We start from the raw sequence: 19,079 nt of genomic DNA, 5'->3' as shown, positions 1-19,079 counted from the left end.
TCGCCAGGTCATCACAGGGCTGACACATAGACACAGACAACCATTCACACTCACATTCACACCTATGGTCAATTTAGAGTCACCAGTTAACCTAACCTGCATGTCTTTGGACTGTGGGGGAAACCGGAGCACCCGGAGGAAACCCACGCGGACACGGGGAGAACATGCAAACTCCACACAGAAAGGCCCTCGCCGGCCACTGGGCTCAAACCCGGGCCTTCTTGCTGTGAGGCGACAGCGCTAACCACTACACCACCGCGCCGCCCTGTTAGGATAATTGGTGGCTCTAGATTGACCGTAGGTGTGAATGTGAATGGGTTGTTTGCGTCTATGTGTCAGCCCTGCGATGACCTGGCGACTTGTCTAGGGTGTACCCCGCCTCTCACCCATAGTCAGCTGGGTGATAGCGATAGGCTCCAGCTTGCCTGCAACCCTGTAGAACAGGATAAGCGGCTACAGATAATGGATGGATGGATAGGTATTGTATATTATGCATATTGTATATAGTTATTATAGATTGCATATTTATTATACTGTGTATTACGCTTTATTGTCCATCACATGTGTGCATTTTTCTTACATACACTACCGTTCAAAAGTTTGGGGTCACCCAGACAATTTTGTGTTTTCCATGAAAAGTCCCACTTTTATTTCCCACCATAAGTTGTAAAATGAATAGAAAATACAGTCGAGACATTTTTCTGGCCATTTTGAGCATTTAATCGACCCCACAAATGTGATGCTCCAGAAACTCAATCTGCTCAAAGGAAGGTCAGTTTTATAGCTTCTCTAAAGAGCTCAACTGTTTTCAGCTGTGCTAACATGATTGTACAAGGGTTTTCTAATCATCCATTAGCCTTCTGAGGCAATGAGCAAACACATTGTACCATTAGAACACTGGAGTGAGAGTTGCTGGAAATACACCTATGGAGATATTGCACCAAAAACCAGACATTTGCAGCTAGAATAGTCATTTAGCACATTAGCAATGTATAGAGTGGATTTCTGATTAGTTTAAAGTGATCTTCATTGAAAAGAACAGTGCTTTTCTTTCAAAAATAAGGACATTTCAAAGTGACACACAAAAAAAGAAAATAAATATACAGAAAGAAACTCATCAGTAGTAGGCGACAGTTCATGTTAATGTAAAGCTTATTTACATAAATTGCATTTGTTAAGATAATATTTGATATCCAGATAGTATTAAATCTGGATATACATACAGTGCGCGCGCTCTAAAACAGGGGCTTTTTCTGAAAGCGCGACACGGGAGCGCGCAGTGACAGGGACGCACGCACGCACACGGGCGCGCGCGCTCGCTCACCTCGGAGTACATCAGTCGCGGTGGCGCGCGTGCCCGCATCTCCCATACCGGCTTAAGCCGGTATAAAAATCTGCCAAGACAAGAAAGAAAGACAGACAGAGAGAGAGAGAGGGAGGGAAAACTAAAGGAGAGGAAACACGAGGACCGGTCGGTTATTTCAGGTGATGCACGCGGAGTTCGTGTAGAATTAGAGAGGATATTTTGGACCGAACTGGGAGTTGTGGTCCGTGTGAACAGCGGTACAGAGAAATAAAGCCGGTGTCAAGTTGCTGTGCGTTAATTCACGGTGTGTTGGTGAAGAAAAAGGGGAAAAGTGGCTCGTTAGTGTTAAAATGTTGTCCAGGTTGCTGAAGGGAAGGTAGCTTGGGGTTGTTTTTGTGGTATTTTCGAGCAGCAGTGAATAAACTATTTTCCACGTTTTTGCTCCATCAGCATTTTTGGTAAGTAAGTAAAACTTTTTTTTTTTAAGTTAATATTAATAAATATTTTTCTCTCAGACCCTATAATACTTGTTATATGTTACACGGTGGAATGTTAGTTTTATGGTCAGAAAAATAAATCTTTGTGTCCCTTATTTGCATCCGAGGAGGAACTGTGGTGTGACTCCGCTTCATCTTTTTCTATTCCAGTCCCAATTTGTCAGGAAATTGCCTGCACTGACTGGCTGAAGCCGGTTTACGTTAGAGTTAGTTTCATCCGCATTGCTGTGCACTTAAATGATGCTGAAGCGCCGTGACGTCAAACTGCACCTTTTAGAAGATAAGCTAGCCAGAGAGAGGGAGGGGGAAACTTATTTATTTATTTATTTATTTATTTTTACCCCCTTCACTTCACTATTGAAACTAATGGCTTAAATCCCGACAATATATTTCGAAAAGTTGACAAATAAAACGTGTCCTCTCATTTCCTGTTTCAACTCCCTGCCGCTTCGAACAGCGTTGTCTGGCGTAAACTCCGCCCACGCGTGGCGTCATCTAGCTGCGTCTACTGTCATGTCGCCGGCTCATGAATATGCATGATATTCATGAGCAGCACACCGAGCTGACATATGATTGGCTGAGGTCAGAACGCGTGGCTGAGGCAGTCGGATTTGCCCGTCTGTCTGGTCTTGATGTATTTTAACATGCAAAATTTCTTTTACTGTAGTTTGTGCGAATTAAATTGCGTCCTTTCAATTTCACATACACCTAATTTATTTATTAGAATGAAGTTTATGGCCAAGTCCGTGCTTGAACAGAGAAGAATTATTATTATTATTATTATTATTATTATTATTATTATTATTATTAATAATAATAATAATAATAATAATAATAATAATAATAAAATGGGCAGCACAGTGGTGTAGTGGTTAGCGCTGTAGCCTCACAGCAAGAAGGTCCGGGTTCGAGCCCCGTGGCCGGCGAGGGTTTCCTCCGGGTGCTCCGGTTTCCCCCACAGTCCAAAGACATGCAGGTTAGGTTAACTGGTGACTCTAAATTGAGCGTAGGTGTGAATGTGAGTGTGAATGGTTGTCTGTGTCTATGTGTCAGCCCCCGCCTTTCGCCTGTAGTCAGCTGGGATAGGCTCCAGCTTGCCTGCGACCCTGTAGAACAGGATAAAGCGGCTAGAGATAATGAGATGAGATAATAATAATAAAATCTAAAATATGCAAATTTGAAAAGTGGATGTGTTTAAAAAAAAAAAAGGCCTGATGAAGAGTCATGACATGAATGTGCGAGGAGAAGAGAATATGTGCAATGGGATAAATAATTAACCAAGCTGTACAGTGTGAGCTGGGATGTGCAGTAAATGTTCACAGAATGAAGATGCAGGAGATGACCGTGAAATGTGCAAAATTGCAGTTCGGTGACGATGTACATTAATGTTTCAGATTGGAAGTGTGAGGTTAGAGTCAGTGGAGTCTCGGGTCTTATTGATGAGGCAGCTGGAGAGGGGAAAAAAGCTGGCTTTATGGCGTGAGGTTTTGGTTCTAATGGAACTGCGCAAAAGTCTGAGGCACACGTAAAGAAATGCTGTCGACCAAAAATGGCTTAATACAATGAAATGTTTCAACATAAAAAACCCTAACAGTAATCATTAAGCTGTAATAAATGAAACCAAGTCAATATTTGGTGTGAGACGACCCTTTGCTTTAAGAAAAAAAAGGAGTCTCAGGCACAATGAGTGCAGTTTTATGCGGAAATGAGCTGTAGGTTTTACTGAGCATCTTACAGAACCAGCCACAGTTCTTCTGGACACTTTGCCTGTCACACTCACTTCTTCATTTTGCACCAAAACCCAGCAGCCTTCATTATGTTTTCTTTTTTCATCTGAAAAATACGCTCTTATGGATGTAATGTGCTGCTCAGATACAAACTTTTTTTCTTTTCTGTAACATTGAATTTTGTGCTGGGGGAAAAAAACGAACATTTGGGACTCTAAAATGTTTTTGTAATGTTTTGACTTGATCATGTAGAAGTCATAAAATGGAACTCTATAAAGTTTGTATGAAAAAAGAAAAATGTGGTGGGGCGCTAAGATTTTTGCACAGTAGTGTGTGTGTCTCCCAGAAAGGAAACACTTCATAATTATCCTACCAAAAATTCCATGCATGCTAGTCACCTCATTGATTTGAATATAAATAAATACCCTTGTTTTGATTGTAAACGGAATGTAGTCAGACGAAATAGAACAAACACGGCATGTTTCAGAGGTCCGGTTACACCTGGAGCAGCGGAGGCTGAAGCTCTGGTGTCAGGTGAACCTCATGCCCTGATGTCTCTGTCGCCTCGGAGAACTTTATGTTGGTTCTCCGCGCTGCTCGTAATGTGGCGTTTTGATTGTCACATGAGGGTTTCTTTGTATCTTGCCTTGGAGCCTCATGCGATTTAAATGCCACATCAATGTAACGAGCAGGAAGAGACACAAATAATTGTTTCCTTTATAGTCCTCTATAAAGTAGTGGGGGGGGGGAGAGTCATATATCAAAGGAAAATTAGTTTTCAACTATGAAATGAGGAAAGTGTTTTTGTTCACACCATCCTGGCTGTGTTTCTCTACTCCAGTCACCATGATGGGATTCCTGCCCGCTCTGCACCTCTGCATGAAACCCAACGTCTACCCGCAGACTCCTGACGGAGGATGGGGCTGGGTCGTGGCTGTGGCCTTCTTTTTCGTGGAGGTTTTCACCTACGGCATCATCAAGGTCTTCGGCATCTTCCTGCAGGACCTCACCCACGAATTCGGAGAGACAAACAGCCGCGTGTCCTGGATCATCTCCATCTGTGTCTTTGTCATGAGCTTCACAGGTTAGACACCCCAGATATTTGAGACTTTAAGAAACAAAAGTAATTATTTGGAATCTGTCATAAAAAAAATCCCAATATTTTAGAAATCTGCTTTAAGGGAAAAACAGATTTTGGAATCCATTCTAGAGGGACAAACTGTTTTTAAGGATATGTTTGTTTTCGGGAAGACTTGTAGGCGGGGAAAAAAATCAGCTGAAGAACCTGTTTACGGGGAAATATGACTTGATGTTGGGGGGGAGGGGTGCACGGGATTAAGGAATATATAATAAATCTGTTTTAAGACAAAAGGAATAATTTAGGCATCTATTTATAAGTAAAAAAAAACCCCTATATCTTTGTAGAAATTTTTTTAAGAAATCACTTTTAAGGAAAGTTGTAGATATTAAAGAATCTTTTTTTTTTTTTTAAGAATATGTTTTATGGGGAAATGTGTGTGTGTGTGTGTGTGTGTGTGTGTGCGCGCTCGCTCGCATGTTGGGTTGTGTGGGTTTTTTAAAAAAAAATTATTTAAGAATTGATTTAAAAAAAATATTGAGAATAGACTTCAGGAAAAGTTTTTAAGACTCAAATTTAGAGGAAAAAATGTTTTAGGAAAATGCAGTAAGATTTTTTTTTTTTCTTTTAGGAAAGAAATAAATTAGGAATTTTTTTTTCTTTGATTCTTTAAAAAAAAAAGAAAAATCTTAGTTTATTTCTTTCAAAAAAGAAAAAAAAACTATTTTCATAAAACACTTTTTTTTTCCTCTAAATTTGAGTCTTTAAAAACTTTTTTTTTTCCTAAACTCAATTCTCAGTAATTTTTTTTTTTTTTTTCAAAACTGAATCTTTAAAAAAGGAAAAAGAAGTTTTGAAAAAAAATATTATTGAGAATTGATTTTAGGAAAAAAGTTTTTAAGAATCAAATTTAGGGGAAAATATTTTAGAGAAATACAGTTGTGTGTTTATTTTTTTAAGGAAATAAACTTATTATTATTTTGGGGGGACTTTTATTTTACGAAGGTTGCCAATTTAGGAGTTTGTTTTCGGTGGGGAAAAAAATGTCATGGGACCAGAAATATTGCAATTTCCAGTTCTTCGTGTTGCTTTGATCACATTTATCCCTCTGTATGAAATGAAATAATGAGCGTTCATCTCCACTGAGACTCATTTCTCTCATGAGTCAAAGCCCCTTTAGAAATTAAAGAGAGCTTTCTGCGTAAGGAAGCGGTTCTAAAACTTGCATGTGCGTGCTTCACTGCAGTCTCCGGTGAGCCGTTACGAGAGAGCAGTGTGTGTTGTTTGAGCCTGGTGTGTGTGTGTGGGTGTTACTCTAATTGGAGCTGAAAGGGAAGGTCATCAAGGTGAACACTCAGAGTTTGGTGTGTCTGTAACTAACAAAGCAATACGCTGGGTCATGGTTCATGGCATGTGTAAACATTTCTTCCAGCTAAATGGCCCAGTGTTTTAAACTCTGTAAACAGTCGGAGTAATGACGCAGAAGGGCAGGTCTGAATCTCGCGCTCACTGTTAGGGTGTATGGGTGATATGCTTTGTCACCATGCCTTCACTTTATTTCATTGATTTTAAAGTTTATTGTTTTATAGCTTCACTGGAAGAGCTCCTGATCGTGTGTGTGTGTGTTATACAGCTCCTCTGTCCTCGGTGCTCAGTAACCGGTTTGGATTTCGGCCGGTTGTGATGGTCGGAAGTTTCCTGGTCAGTTTGGGGACCATCGCTACGGCCTTCACCACATCCATCCCTCAGATGTACATCACAACAGGCCTCATTACAGGTATTTGTGGTTGTCTATGCAAGTGTGAGTTTTCATCCAGGTCATCGAGAAGTGTTTACCAGCACTAAATCAAGTTGACATCATTTCAAACTGGAACAAATCCTTCCCAAATAAACGTTAGAACACCATTTATACAGTGCTGTCAGCATCCCGACACATCTGTGTATGTGAACCAACACGGAACAAACCATCCTGAAAACAATGGGGGGGTGAAATCGAATCTCTCCAACCATCAGACTGTCAGTTTTAATCGTACCCCTTCGTATAGTTATTACTCTAACTATATATGAAGATTAAAATAAAATCCTGAGCATGGACTCTTTTTTTTTTTTTTTTCCTGTCTGAAGGTGGAATAACCCATTCGTGAACAGAGGCGGAAAATCTCTCGTCTGTCTTTAATTCAATATGCAGTCACCTTGACTCAGTGCTGTTACTTGTGTGAAATGTTTTGCTAAACACTGATTTGTTGATGCACTACCATCTATGTGTGTTTTTTTTTGTGTGTGTGTAATCCATTTTGTGGAACTTGTTCAGACTCACTCGGGTGTGTATAATAATGAAAAGCAGGTGTTTCTTCACGATCAGTGGACGCGACACATGGCTAAAATTTTAACTTGAAGCACGACATCTTTAAATTTAATCAACAAATTTTGCAGACGCCAGCCGGCTTTTTGTGTCTTGTGAGTAATAATATGCTAGCTACCGTTAAAAAAAAAGAAATAACAGTGAAAAATATGGCTTAGGAGTAGCTGCATAAACATCGCCAAATAGTTAGCTAGTAATCAGTGACGTGAAACATTACAGTTCTACTCCCAAGTTTAATTATTTCCAATAAGAGCACATCCTGAATTTTATTTCTAGTCTTCTTATTCTCCAACAATTTCCTAATCCTGACATTTCTGTAAAGTGCTAGTCTTACAAAAATGACGTTATAAAATCCCGGGTTCTCTGTGTGTGATAATCTTTAAATAGGTTGTAAAGTTCACTGATGAATAAAAAAATTGGTTCGAAAATTTTTTTTGTGTCTGAATTCTGTTCTAAAAATCACTAAAAGCCTGTCCGCCATGAGATCGCAGCAATTTATTAGTCAGCGGCGCTGCATGTGTGATGTCACGTGCGCCACTGCCTTCTTTTGTAAAGCTGCACAACTTTACGACAACAAGGACGAAGAAGTGACAGAGTCAGCATGTTTCAGTTTGCTTTTAGATCAGTAATTGCCTGTTGTCTATCTGAGGGTTATATTTGGCCACAGAGAAACTACCTGAGAACGTTATTGATCTGACGAAGGACGGCTAATAAATTAAAAAAACAGGCTGAACACGAGCTCGACACTTCCTGTGCGGCGGTGAGCTCTTTGGGACGGTGCTTCTGACTTCTGTTTTCGGATCGTAGGAACGGCTCTGCGTACCAGACGTCGCTCAAATCCTTCTGTGTGAATCTGCCTCACAAATTTGTCTTTTTCAAAACGTATGGCGGAGACCCCAAACCGTCCTGTCGGCTTGAAGTGACCTCTCTTTGTCCATACAAATCGAACCCGTTCATTCTGTAAGGGTCCTGCTGACTTTGGATTGAAATTCCGTTTTTATTTTTATTTTTTTAAAAATCGGCGACACCTAAACAGCCGTGAACGACACACCTCAGTCTTAGGAGGCATGCTTTTTGTTTTGGAATTAAAAAAAATAATTAAAAACGTGGTACATTTTGCAAAGCAGGCGAAGCCAGAAATGTCATGAACTTTCAAGCGTTGCACGCAGGCCTGGAATTTCATCATTTTAGGGGCGGGGCCACTTGGCCTTTTGTGCTGTCAATTTTTTTGAGGGCACGAAGGCCAAAAGCCAGGGCACCAAGGCCATAAAATAAAACGATGATTTTAAGTTCACGCCTATAATTAATTTAATTTAAGGACTAATGACTCTTCTGAGGAAGATTGGCGTCTCAGTCAAAACTATCAAGCAGGTAAAGAAACATCTACACTATTATGTCTGAAGATGAGAAAATATTGAACACATCTAAACTTATCAATCCATCACTCATTTCAAAAATTGTAAAACTTTTATTAAAGCATGAAAGGTCGTAGAATTATGTTTTTACAGAATTTAGCTAGAGCAAACGATGTTTTTTTTTTTCTGCAAATTTTCAAAAATGACGTTCGACTCAAAGCGACTTTCATGAAATTTCACTGTACCGTTTTCTCCGGGATATTTAAATATGTTGCTGACGTCGCCTGTGAAACATTCAGGTACCCTCGGAAACTTCAGAATCTGACGATTTCGCCAGTCTTTTCAGCTTTTGCATGAAAGTTTGTTTGTAAATTCGAATCATTTAAAAATAAGTAGTATTTTGAGCCCGCCGGCGGGCTCTGGGATCCAGAGGGTTAAATATATGGCCTAAATATTTATGGAGTGTGCATGATAAACTGATTCCCTGAGTTTCACTTTTGGTGTGTTGTTAGATAGCTAACAAACAAACTACAATATCTTGTTGTCTCTTGAATCATAATTAAGCTACCACTCACCTCTTGAAAAAAGCGTCCATTGTTTTGCAGTTTTTAGCTGCATCTTCAATTACGGCACCTCTCCCTCCGCTCCTTGCTTGGCATAATTATTACTGGGGGGTAAATGAATAAAAGTAAATGTTAATGTTTGTAATGACGCCAAAAACAATGAGAGAATTTCTTGCGATGGTGATCTCGTCAAGATGGCAGCAGTTACACTTCGGTTAAACAGCAAAAAGAAACGTACGTACCGTAGTAGTAACAAAACAATGCCAACTGCGTAGATTAAAAAAGTGTCTATGAACAGACAACAGCACATCACATATCATATCACGGCAGGAACAAGCAGTAGTAACATCCATGACCTTCCGCTTAAAGCTCGACAAAGGAAAAACTTGACAGCAAACTAATTAGCATTTGTTAGCGGCTACAGTCGGTACTCAGCACGTTAAAAGTGGGTCAACGTAACGACGTAACGTTACTGTACAAGCAATGCTTATTTAACGGTAACAAACTTAAGCCCTATATGTTGAAATTCCTCTCTTATTCGTTCGTTAATTTATCACACAGTCTTACCTCCATCAACTTCTTCCCTCCTTCTGTGAAAATTCAACGTCTCAGACGCGGACACAAGTGGGCGGGGGATGCGTTTTTAAGTCTCCTGGTTGGCTGGTGATAGATTGGTGTCATTATAGCGCGTCGGAGCGGTTCATGCCAGGCTTGAGTCCGATCCACCACTGATGAGTTGCCCAATAAGAATCCAGAATGTCATCAAAAGACGTATTTTTTTTCTCAATAGACGCAGGTGATGTTAAAGCCTATTGGCAGTCACGAGGCAGACTACAAAACCGCAGGGCATCAAGGCCACTGTGGTCTTACGGCAGATATTTTTTTTCCAAGGGCACAAGGCCAAATTGAGAGGGCCCTCGTGAAATTCCTGCCCTGGTTGCGCGTATGACGTCCCTTCCTTTGAATTAGCAATAATTTACCAGGAACGTGTTCGTGTAATGGCGGACTCAAAGAGCTAAACTTTACCGGTTAAATAGAACATGTTCCCGGTCTCGTATTAAAATACAATTTAGACAGTAAACTATATAACATGTCTAGTTTTATAAGGTCCAGGGGTGATGTCATTTTTGTAAGCCTAGCATTTTAATAAATACAAAAAAAAATTCCCTGCACATTGTAGTTTTCTATCTATTTATAGTTCCATTTAACCGTCTTGGATGGCATCCTTCATGATCCTTTTCTTATATTTTATAGTAATATCCTAAAACTTGCTAAATATTCTACTAAATTCAAACACTGAAACTGTTTAGAACGTTTGTGCACTGTTTAGGACGTGGCCTGTTGGTACATGGGGGGGAAGTATCTAAATAATACGAGCTGGCAATCAGTTACTACAACATTTTAGAAGCCGCGGTTGGTGAGACGCACAGCTAAAGCCCGTGGGTTTATCTAAAACGAAACAAAACTAAACTAAGAAGAAGCACAGGCGTGGTCTAGGGAGCTTGTCACTGTTCCGCTTGAAAACGACATTCTCGGGCTCACTTCAACCGAAACGTTGTGTATGGGCACTATCTGCTGATGCAGCGACGACAGCAGAAACGCGACGGGTTCAAATTGCTACTTCCTGTTTCTTGAAGCTTAATGAGAAATAAAAGGCTTCGTTTAACAGAATCGCAGAGCCGTAATTGGCGCGGCACCAACACTTCCTGTTTTTTTTTTTTTTTTAGCACTGTGTTATCAGTATGTAATGTGTTTTTAAATTTATTTATTTATTTTTTAAATGACCACCATTTTTCCTGAAGGTACTGCGAGAGAATCCGAGCAGTGCTGTGACAGAGCTTCCCTTATGGAATTCTTGCGGAATTCGCTGAGTCATGATTTATCTTTTGTACTCCTAATCACTCAATGCAGATGTGAATCCTGTGTCTCAGAATTAATACAAACGACTAGTCTGATCAGTCCACTTTTCAGTTTCTTTTGCCATTCCTCTTTATTTCAGTGTACTCTGATAATCAGAACTTCTTTTTTTTATTATTCCTGCTCAAAGGAAACCCCTTCTAACATGACAATTTTCTTTCTTTGTCCTTTTTTCTTTTTGTGTGTCTCTCTTAATTGCAGTTTTCTTTCAGCACAGTCTCCGATGGCAGCCAGCGGCCGAGTGCTTTAGCCTGACCTGAGCCCATGCACGGGTGGCTGTTATTCTTCCTTTGTGCTGTTTTATTTCAGGCCTCGGTTACTGCCTCACGTTCCTGCCCACCGTCACCATCCTCTCGCAGTACTTCAACAGGCGCAGGTCACTCGTCACGTCCTTCGCCTCCACCGGGGAGTGTTTCTCACTTTTCGCCTTGGCTCCAGGTATTGACTGACTGCTCACTCAACAGCTTCTACATACACAACCCCTCTTGGAACGCGTATAAAGGGGTGTTCACACGGCACATATTTGCATCGATGCTGCACCGATGTATTTTGTTGCGATATATCTTACACCGGTGTAAATTTTGTGGCGCGTTCACACGTCACAAACCTGCTTACTAGAGAGAAGCGTGTTAGTACCGGTGCAGCCCCACTTGCGTTCACACGGCAGTTTTTGCGACCGTCCTATACGATAGTAATAATGCGGAAATGAAATATGCGCATGCGTGAAAATGTACTTCCTTTTCCCGGTTGTCATGGCATCACCAAGCGCCAGGAAAACAACGTGGATGAAGACACCAGTGTTGCCAGATACTGCTGACGTTTTCCAGCCCAAAATATGTTCAAATCCGCCAAAATGCACTTAAAACCGCCCAATCTGGCAACACTGGAAGACACGCAGTTCTGTTGTTGTTGATATTCGCCATTTTGGAAGCGCAAAATACCAGGATGCAAATTATGCAATGCCCGTATATAATCAGCTCTCCTCACGCGTAGCGAGTCTACCCCTGTAGCGTTCAGATGTCCCATTTTATATCGGTGCTGCCCCGCAAACTAGCATTTAGTAGCATTTGCTAGCATTTAGTAAATTTCTTAAACCACCTCCCGAGCAGGGTTAGATGTGCACCGGTTTAAGCAGCTTTCAGGGGCGACACCGGTATAACTTTGTACCGTGTGAACCCTCTACCGGGGCAGCCCCGGTGCTACACCGGAGTAAAAGTTGCCGTGTGAACACCCCTTAAGTTGGGTTAAATGTTACATAAGGCACAGTAACGAGGGTAGTTATTTTGATTGAAGTTAATTATGATTACCTTTGGTCATAATAGTAATCTAATATACCAGGTACTGAGAGACTCTGGTTGAGATTATGGATTCTCTGAGGTGACTGAAGGGCACAGCCACGAAGAAAATAGTACTACACCAGTCACCAAAGAGATTCCGTAATTCCCGGTGCCTCTCAGCGCATGGTGCATTTGATTTTTATTCTATCCACATTCACTGGATATGAGCAATCGCATGCTCTGATTGGCTACTCTACTACTAGGCTATCAGCTCATATACTGGCGAGTAGAGAAAAACAAAATGGCGGCGCGTGTTGCTGAACCAACTGAGGACAAAATAAAAACTCTATTCGAAAACAAAACCACAAAAAAAAGCAACAAAATATGGAGTAAAAGTATTTGATGGTAAGAACTTTTTTTTAAAATACATTTTTCAAGAATTTTTGCATTTTTCACAAATTGCTCTTGTCATTTCACCGGTTTGTTTCCATTCTAAGCAGAAATTATTTTGTCAGAAGTTTTGTTTTAAAGTTTTTATTTATTAAATTTGCAAAATATAAAGATGCTCTGTTTTCTCAAAATCCAGGGAATGTGGATAGAATAAACCAGTTATTCCAGTCATTTCATCATACAAGGCTTATTGCCAACTCGGTGCTACGCGCCTCGTCGGCTATCAGCTCATGTATGACTCGATTTCATGGAATAACTGTTTTTTTTTTTTTATATCCCTCATCAAAAAATTCCAAACTGAGTGTTAATTTTTTTTTAGACTTTCGTCTATGAGCTTGGATCTCGGTATAAACTCACTGGAGGCAGCCATTTTTGTTTTATGTCGGAGCGACTTTCGACCTGCTCATGTACAATGTACCATGTTGTTGCTTTATTTTTAACCTTTTTATTTATTTATTTTATTTTTACCATGCTATCGCCTGCCTCACTAGGCATGATCATGATGCGTCGATCTACACACAGAAATGCTCACAGAGCCACAGCTGTGACTCGAGTCGGTTACTAAACCGTTATTTTTGGTATTTGAAAAGGAGACCAAGCAGTACATAAAAACAATTACTGACTCTCAAAATCATAAACTTGTTAAAACTATTGATATGTGGTTATTTTAATGTCTTTATTTTGAAAATCCCCCTGGCTGAAATGATGTTTTTGTTTCAGTTGTATTAATGACTTTTTTTTTTTTAAATAAAAACTCGAGTCGGTCATGTAGCTGGAAATTTGTGAAATCAGTTCATGGTAGATCCAGGATATAATACAACCCCGATTCCAAAAAAGTTGGGACAAAGTACAAATTGTAAATAAAAACGGAATGCAATGATGTGGAAGTTTCAAAATTCCATATTTTATTCAGAATAGAACATAGATGACATATCAAATGTTTAAACTGAGAAAATGTATCATTTAAAGAGAAAAATTAGGTGATTTTAAATTTCATGACAACACATCTCCAAAAAGTTGGGACAAGGCCATGTTTCCCACTGTGAGACATCCCCTTTTCTCTTTACAACAGTCTGTAAACGTCTGGGGACTGAGGAGACAAGTTGCTCAAGTTTAGGGATAGGAATGTTAACCCATTCTTGTCTAATGTAGGATTCTAGTTGCTCAACTGTCTTAGGTCTTTTTTGTCGTATCTTCCGTTTTATGATGCGCCAAATGTTTTCTATGGGTGAAAGATCTGGACTGCAGGCTGGCCAGTTCAGTACCTGGACCCTTCTTCTATGCAGCCATGATGCTGTAATTGATGCAGTATGTGGTTTGGCATTGTCATGTTGGAAAATGCAAGGTCTTCCCTGAAAGAGACGTCATCTGGATGGGAGCATATGTTGCTCTAGAACCTGGATATACCTTTCAGCATTGATGGTGTCTTTCCAGATGTGTAAGCTGCCCATGCCACACGCACTAATGCAACCCCATACCATCAGAGATGCAGGCTTCTGAACTGAGCGCCGATAACAACTTGGGTCGTCCTTCTCCTCTTTAGTCCGAATGACACGGCATCCCTGATTTCCATAAAGAACTTCAAATTTTGATTCGTCTGACCACAGAACAGTTTTCCACTTTGCCACAGTCCATTTTAAATGAGCCTTGGCCCAGAGAAGACGTCTGCGCTTCTGGATCATGTTTAGATACGGCTTCTTCTTTGAACTATAGAGTTTTAGCTGGCAACGACGGCTGGCATGGTGAATCGTGTTCACAGATAATGTTCTCTGGAAATATTCCTGAGCCCATTTTGTGATTTCCAATACAGAAGCATGCCTGTATGTGATGCAGTGCCGTCTAAGGGCCCGAAGATCACGGGCACCCAGTATGGTTTTCCGGCCTTGACCCTTACGCACAGAGATTCTTCCAGATTCTCTGAATCTTTTGATGACATTATGCACTGTAGATGATGATATGTTCAAACTCTTTGCAATTTTACACTGTCGAACTCCTTTCTGATATTGCTCCACTATTTGTCGGTGCAGAATTAGGGGGATTGGTGATCCTCTTCCCATCTTTACTTCTGAGAGCCGCTGCCACTCCAAGATGCTCTTTTTATACCCAGTCATGTTAATGACCTATTGCCAATTGACCTAATGAGTTGCAATTTGGTCCTCCAGCTGTTCCTTTTTTGTACCTTTAACTTTTCCAGCCTCTTATTGCCCCTGTCCCAGCTTTTTTGAGATGTGTTGCTGTCATGAAATTTCAAATGAGCCAATATTTGGCATGAAATTTCAAAATGTCTCACTTTCGACATTTGATATGTTGTCTATGTTCTATTGTGAATACAAGATCAGTTTTTGAGATTTGTAAATTATTGCATTCTGTTTTTATTTACAATTTGTACTTTGTCCCAACTTTTTTGGAATCGGAGTTGTACCATGACTGACTCACAGCATATTCCCCCCCCCCCCCCCCTTTTTTTTTTTAAATTTGACGTCATGAGATGCATTGCTTAATCAACAGTGGAACTATTTTGTTATGTGAGCCATCCTTGGCCAATCCAAGAGTTTTCCAAGAACAGGAATTATTATTATTTATTTATTATTATTATTGTTATTATTTATTTATTTATTTTTTGAATGAGGGAATATAATAATATTTATGTCCTACAGTGTGGTGTGCCACTAAGAGCTGCCAAAATGGCTTCTTATTCATTTGATAGAAAATACGATTTTAAAAACTTTTTTTTTAATGTAAACAAAATGACCAAACGCATCAATGCTTTCTAGTCATAATGACTGGTTATAAAAGTCATCATTACAATATTATTACTACTACTACTACTGTTTTTTCTCATCACTATCACCCCCAACCCCCTGCCTGTTTTTCAGCCTTCAGTGCTTTGAAAGAGCAGGTTGGCTGGCGTAAGTGCATGATTATCATGGGGCTCCTTCAAGCTTCTATGATTGGCTGTGGAGTCCTGCTCAGACCAATCATCATCCAGCCCGAATGTTCGAAGCCGAAAGAAGAACTGGAAGGTCCCGAGTCTCCTCTTAACACGAATGCTGAAAACAAATACGACCTGGAGAACGAGCTCACGCGCACGTCGTTGAACTCCGTCGACTCCGGTGTTGAGTCCATCTCCTCAATCGAGCAGGCCAAAATCGCAGAAATGGACCCGGAGAAGGTGGAGAGAGGAGAAACCGAGGAGGACGATCACCAGGCACTGCCTTCCACTCCTCTAAAACAAAACCAGAACGAGGAGAGAAAAAGTAAACGCCTCGATTTTTCGCTGCTCAAAGACCCTGGCTTCATTTGCTACTCCCTCTTTGGCCTCTTCGCCACGCTGGGTTTTTTTGCACCGCAGCTCTACGTGATTGAGCTGAGCGTATCTCGTGGGGTGCAGCGCAATAAAGCGACCTACATGCTGTCCGTCATGGCCGCGGCCGAGATGTTTGGGCGCCTGTCCATCGGCTGGGTGATGAACCGCAAAATCCGCAAAATCTACATCCTGCTGATCTGCACAGTGCTCCTGGGCATGGTGCTTGCACTCTTCCCTGCAGTCTCCTCACATTTCTGGGCACTCGCTTCCTGCTGCGCTGTCTGCGGGTTCCTGTTCGGCACGGTCGCCTCCACGCACATCCCCATGCTCGCAGAAGATGATTTGTTGGGCATGGAGAGGATGACGATGGGTGCCGGTGTTTACATTTTTGTCCAAAGCTTTGCTGGCCTTGGCGGTCCACCACTTGCAGGTAAAAATGGTTACGAGTAAAAAAAAAAAAAAATCTAGAGCCTAAACATGGCCATGTCTAACAGATATGAACTCCTAATACATGCGTAATCAAGATGTTTTGTTTTGCAGGCATGTTGGTGGACAAGACTCGGGACTATGGCTCGGCGTTTTACTCCAGCGCGGCTGGGGTGTGCGTTGGCGCTTTGTTTCTCTCACTGGTGCGACCAGCTAAAACCGGTTGGAGCTGCTGCAAGAGGGACAGCAAGTGTGTAAAACAGGACGTTATTCCAGATGACTTTGTGGAAGTGGACCTGGATCTGAAGAGCAGTGAGGAGACGAAGAACTTGGCACAAGTCTGATAGACAAATGTTACAAGAACACGCACACACGCACAAAACTTGAACAATCCACCCTGAGACAGACATCATGGATGTTGATTCCTTTTTTTGTGCCTCGTTTTCTTCTCTCCCCCCCCCCCCCCCCTTTTTTTTTTCCCCAGACCAAATGAAACCTCAAAGCTGGTGATGCTGCTGTTCTCATTAACATAGACTTGATTTTAGTATTTTGTGTCAAAGTTATATAGATCTCCATAAGAGTGAGTGATGTGTAACAGAGGATATGTTACATCACCAGTTAGTGTTGTTCGTTTTAGGCAATATCAAGTCAGCAACTTTTTTTTTAAATCCTTGTCTCGTAATTTATTCATCAAAATATGCAGCAGTTTTGAGAAGATAAATTCCAGTATAGAACAATGTTTGTTTGTTTTGTAAGCGTTTATTTTCTAAGCCCTAAGAAGTTGCCTGTTTGTGATGCATCGCCTGCTCAGATCACCTGCCCGTCTCTGTATTCACCATGGTTGGTTTTTTTTATATCCATAATGGCACTAATTGGAGTAATCTGGCAGAAATGTCTCAAAATGTCAACATAATTTGCTTGATGAGAAGTACAAAATCATGCAGTGTGTTTTTAATTTAGGGGAAGAAAAAAAAAGTCTCGAGTTGGAATCGTTCCCAATTGCAGAGAGAGGAATCCATGGGCCGGAAGCTTGACACTATACGAAATGGGTGTGGTCATTAATATTGGGCGGAGTTAAATTCAAAAAGCTGCCAACAACCAAAGAGCTTTCAGTATGGATCTGACAAGGTTTCTTTGTATTATTATTATTTTAAATAATGAAAATTTGTTACAGTGCAAGTTCTCCTCATTCGTTGTCTTAATTAAACCATAAGAATTTGGCTTCGGCAATTCATTTAGCCCCGCCCCCCTCTCCTTTAAGTCTACTCCTAAGATTTTTGCCATAGCTTCCAAGGACTCCGAGCCAGAACCTCCAAAAATGATCAAAAGCATGAGAGTTGAATACCATATGGTCACCACATGCCAGTCAGTGCTTGTAGGGCGGAGCTTAATTGACTCAAATAGCTCAAACTCGTCATGAATGCACAAAAAACAAAACAAAAAAAGGATGATGTTCTGAGGTGTCGTTATTCATAGGGGGCTGAGTTTTGTTCAAGTATATTGGTGAGTCCGATTCTGAAACGTAGGCCTTCATCATTCATGTCTGATGTTGTATGGTGTTAAAAACCTTTCACTTTCATGGTGAACAAAATTACAGGGTTGGTTTCTCTAAGAAGGAACCTTAGAGGATCGTTCTCTTTCTACCTTCTAAGGAACCTTTGGACAGATCTTGCTGTTCAAAAACTCTCCCTCCTTGTGGTGCTCAGCCAGATGCTCACAATAACATCCTGCATGTTGAATGTGCTAATATATTACGTGATGGATGATTGACACATTATTATTATTATTATTATAATAATAATAATTTTTTATTGTTATTGTCATTCCTACACTCCAGGGCATGTAGATCCAGCTGCATGTCTTCCATGTTGTGCATTTCTTTTTTTCTTTATTCTAAAACTTTTGTAAAAGATGAAGAATGAATGAATGTTGAACCATAAATCCTGTGTCACTAGCACACCACAAATCAAACTCTCATTCCTTTATTTTGCTATTTAATCCACATCTTTTAATTCATTACCAAACTTGAATATGTTGCGGGCGAGAAACAATCACTCCTAAAACCTAGAAGTGTGTACATAATACTGATAGGCCCCACTCGAATACTGATTTTAATGTGCCCTTCACTTCTTCCTGTCCCCATTTCCGCTTGATTCTACTGTAGTGCGTAAGATGAGGGGTTGAACGGCCATCGCTTGAGGTTTTCGAAGTTTTTATATAAAGAAGATGTTGCTGCAGTCGGACGCGGTTTCCTTTTTCAAAATGGTGCATGAAGCTGTTTAACAGAAGCAATAAAACTTCAAACGGCTGTACAGCAGAAGTGAAATAACTGTTTAATCAGCTAGCTAGTTAGCAGGCCTGCTAGTTTGCACCTTGTGTAGCGATGCATGAGAATTACACACTCCATATTGTTTTTTTTTTGGGGGGGGGGGGGGGAACCTACCCGCTGATTGTACGAAGGACACATTAAAAGCTGTACTGGGGCGTGGGGATGTTTTAAACTTGAACCCTGATGCACTCTCAAACTCTTAATGACTTGAATGGCTTTGATTGATTTATTATATTGTCTCTGCCATAGTGTTATGATTGCACTGTACGTTGCTGGTGGTTTCATTTTTTACAACACGTTGGACATCTTATTTAGTCTTAGTTCCTGATTTTTTTTTAACTGAAACTTGTATGTGCAATGAAACCAAACCACAATGTAAATTTTTGCCTCTGAAATGCTGCAACTGCTGTACTGCAATTAGATTATTTACACAGGAATAAACTATGTGATTCTCTGTTATGTAGTTTTGTGTTTTGTTTTGTTTT

The 19,079-nt window shown here is 40.6% G+C and overlaps 1 protein-coding gene across 2 annotated transcripts; it reads left to right on the top strand.

Annotated features, from left to right (window-relative positions):
* Positions 1-1,354: 1,354 nt before the first annotated feature.
* slc16a6b (solute carrier family 16 member 6b) lies at positions 1,355-19,057 on the top strand. 2 transcript variants are annotated; one of them, XM_060902109.1, is made up of 6 exons: positions 1,355-1,764; positions 4,372-4,614; positions 6,242-6,385; positions 11,115-11,243; positions 15,409-16,269; positions 16,380-19,057. In XM_060902109.1, the coding sequence occupies exons 2-6, from the start codon at positions 4,377-4,379 to the stop codon at positions 16,607-16,609; spliced, it is 1,602 nt and encodes a 533-aa protein (XP_060758092.1). In that variant the 5' UTR covers positions 1,355-1,764; positions 4,372-4,376; the 3' UTR covers positions 16,610-19,057. The 2 variants fall into 2 exon arrangements, with proteins under 2 accessions (XP_060758092.1, XP_060758093.1); XM_060902110.1 differs by having other exon boundaries at positions 1,355-1,768.
* The last annotated feature ends 22 nt before the right edge of the window (positions 19,058-19,079 follow it).

This window comes from Neoarius graeffei, chromosome 20, assembly GCF_027579695.1.
Source record: "Neoarius graeffei isolate fNeoGra1 chromosome 20, fNeoGra1.pri, whole genome shotgun sequence".
In the NCBI taxonomy this organism is placed as follows: Eukaryota; Metazoa; Chordata; class Actinopteri; order Siluriformes; family Ariidae; genus Neoarius; species Neoarius graeffei.
Note: the sequence above shows the minus strand (reverse complement) of the source record. Positions and strands in the feature narration are given on the sequence as shown.

Bases quoted from the DNA above. Each gene is read 5' to 3' on its own strand.
- slc16a6b (XM_060902109.1), top strand. From the start codon at position 4,377: ATGATGGGATTCCTGCCCGCTCTGCACCTCTGCATGAAACCCAACGTC. The intron at 4,615-6,241 runs GTTAGACACCCC...TGTGTTATACAG, and splicing joins CTTTGTCATGAGCTTCACAG to CTCCTCTGTCCTCGGTGCTC. The intron at 11,244-15,408 runs GTATTGACTGAC...CCTGTTTTTCAG, and splicing joins ACTTTTCGCCTTGGCTCCAG to CCTTCAGTGCTTTGAAAGAG.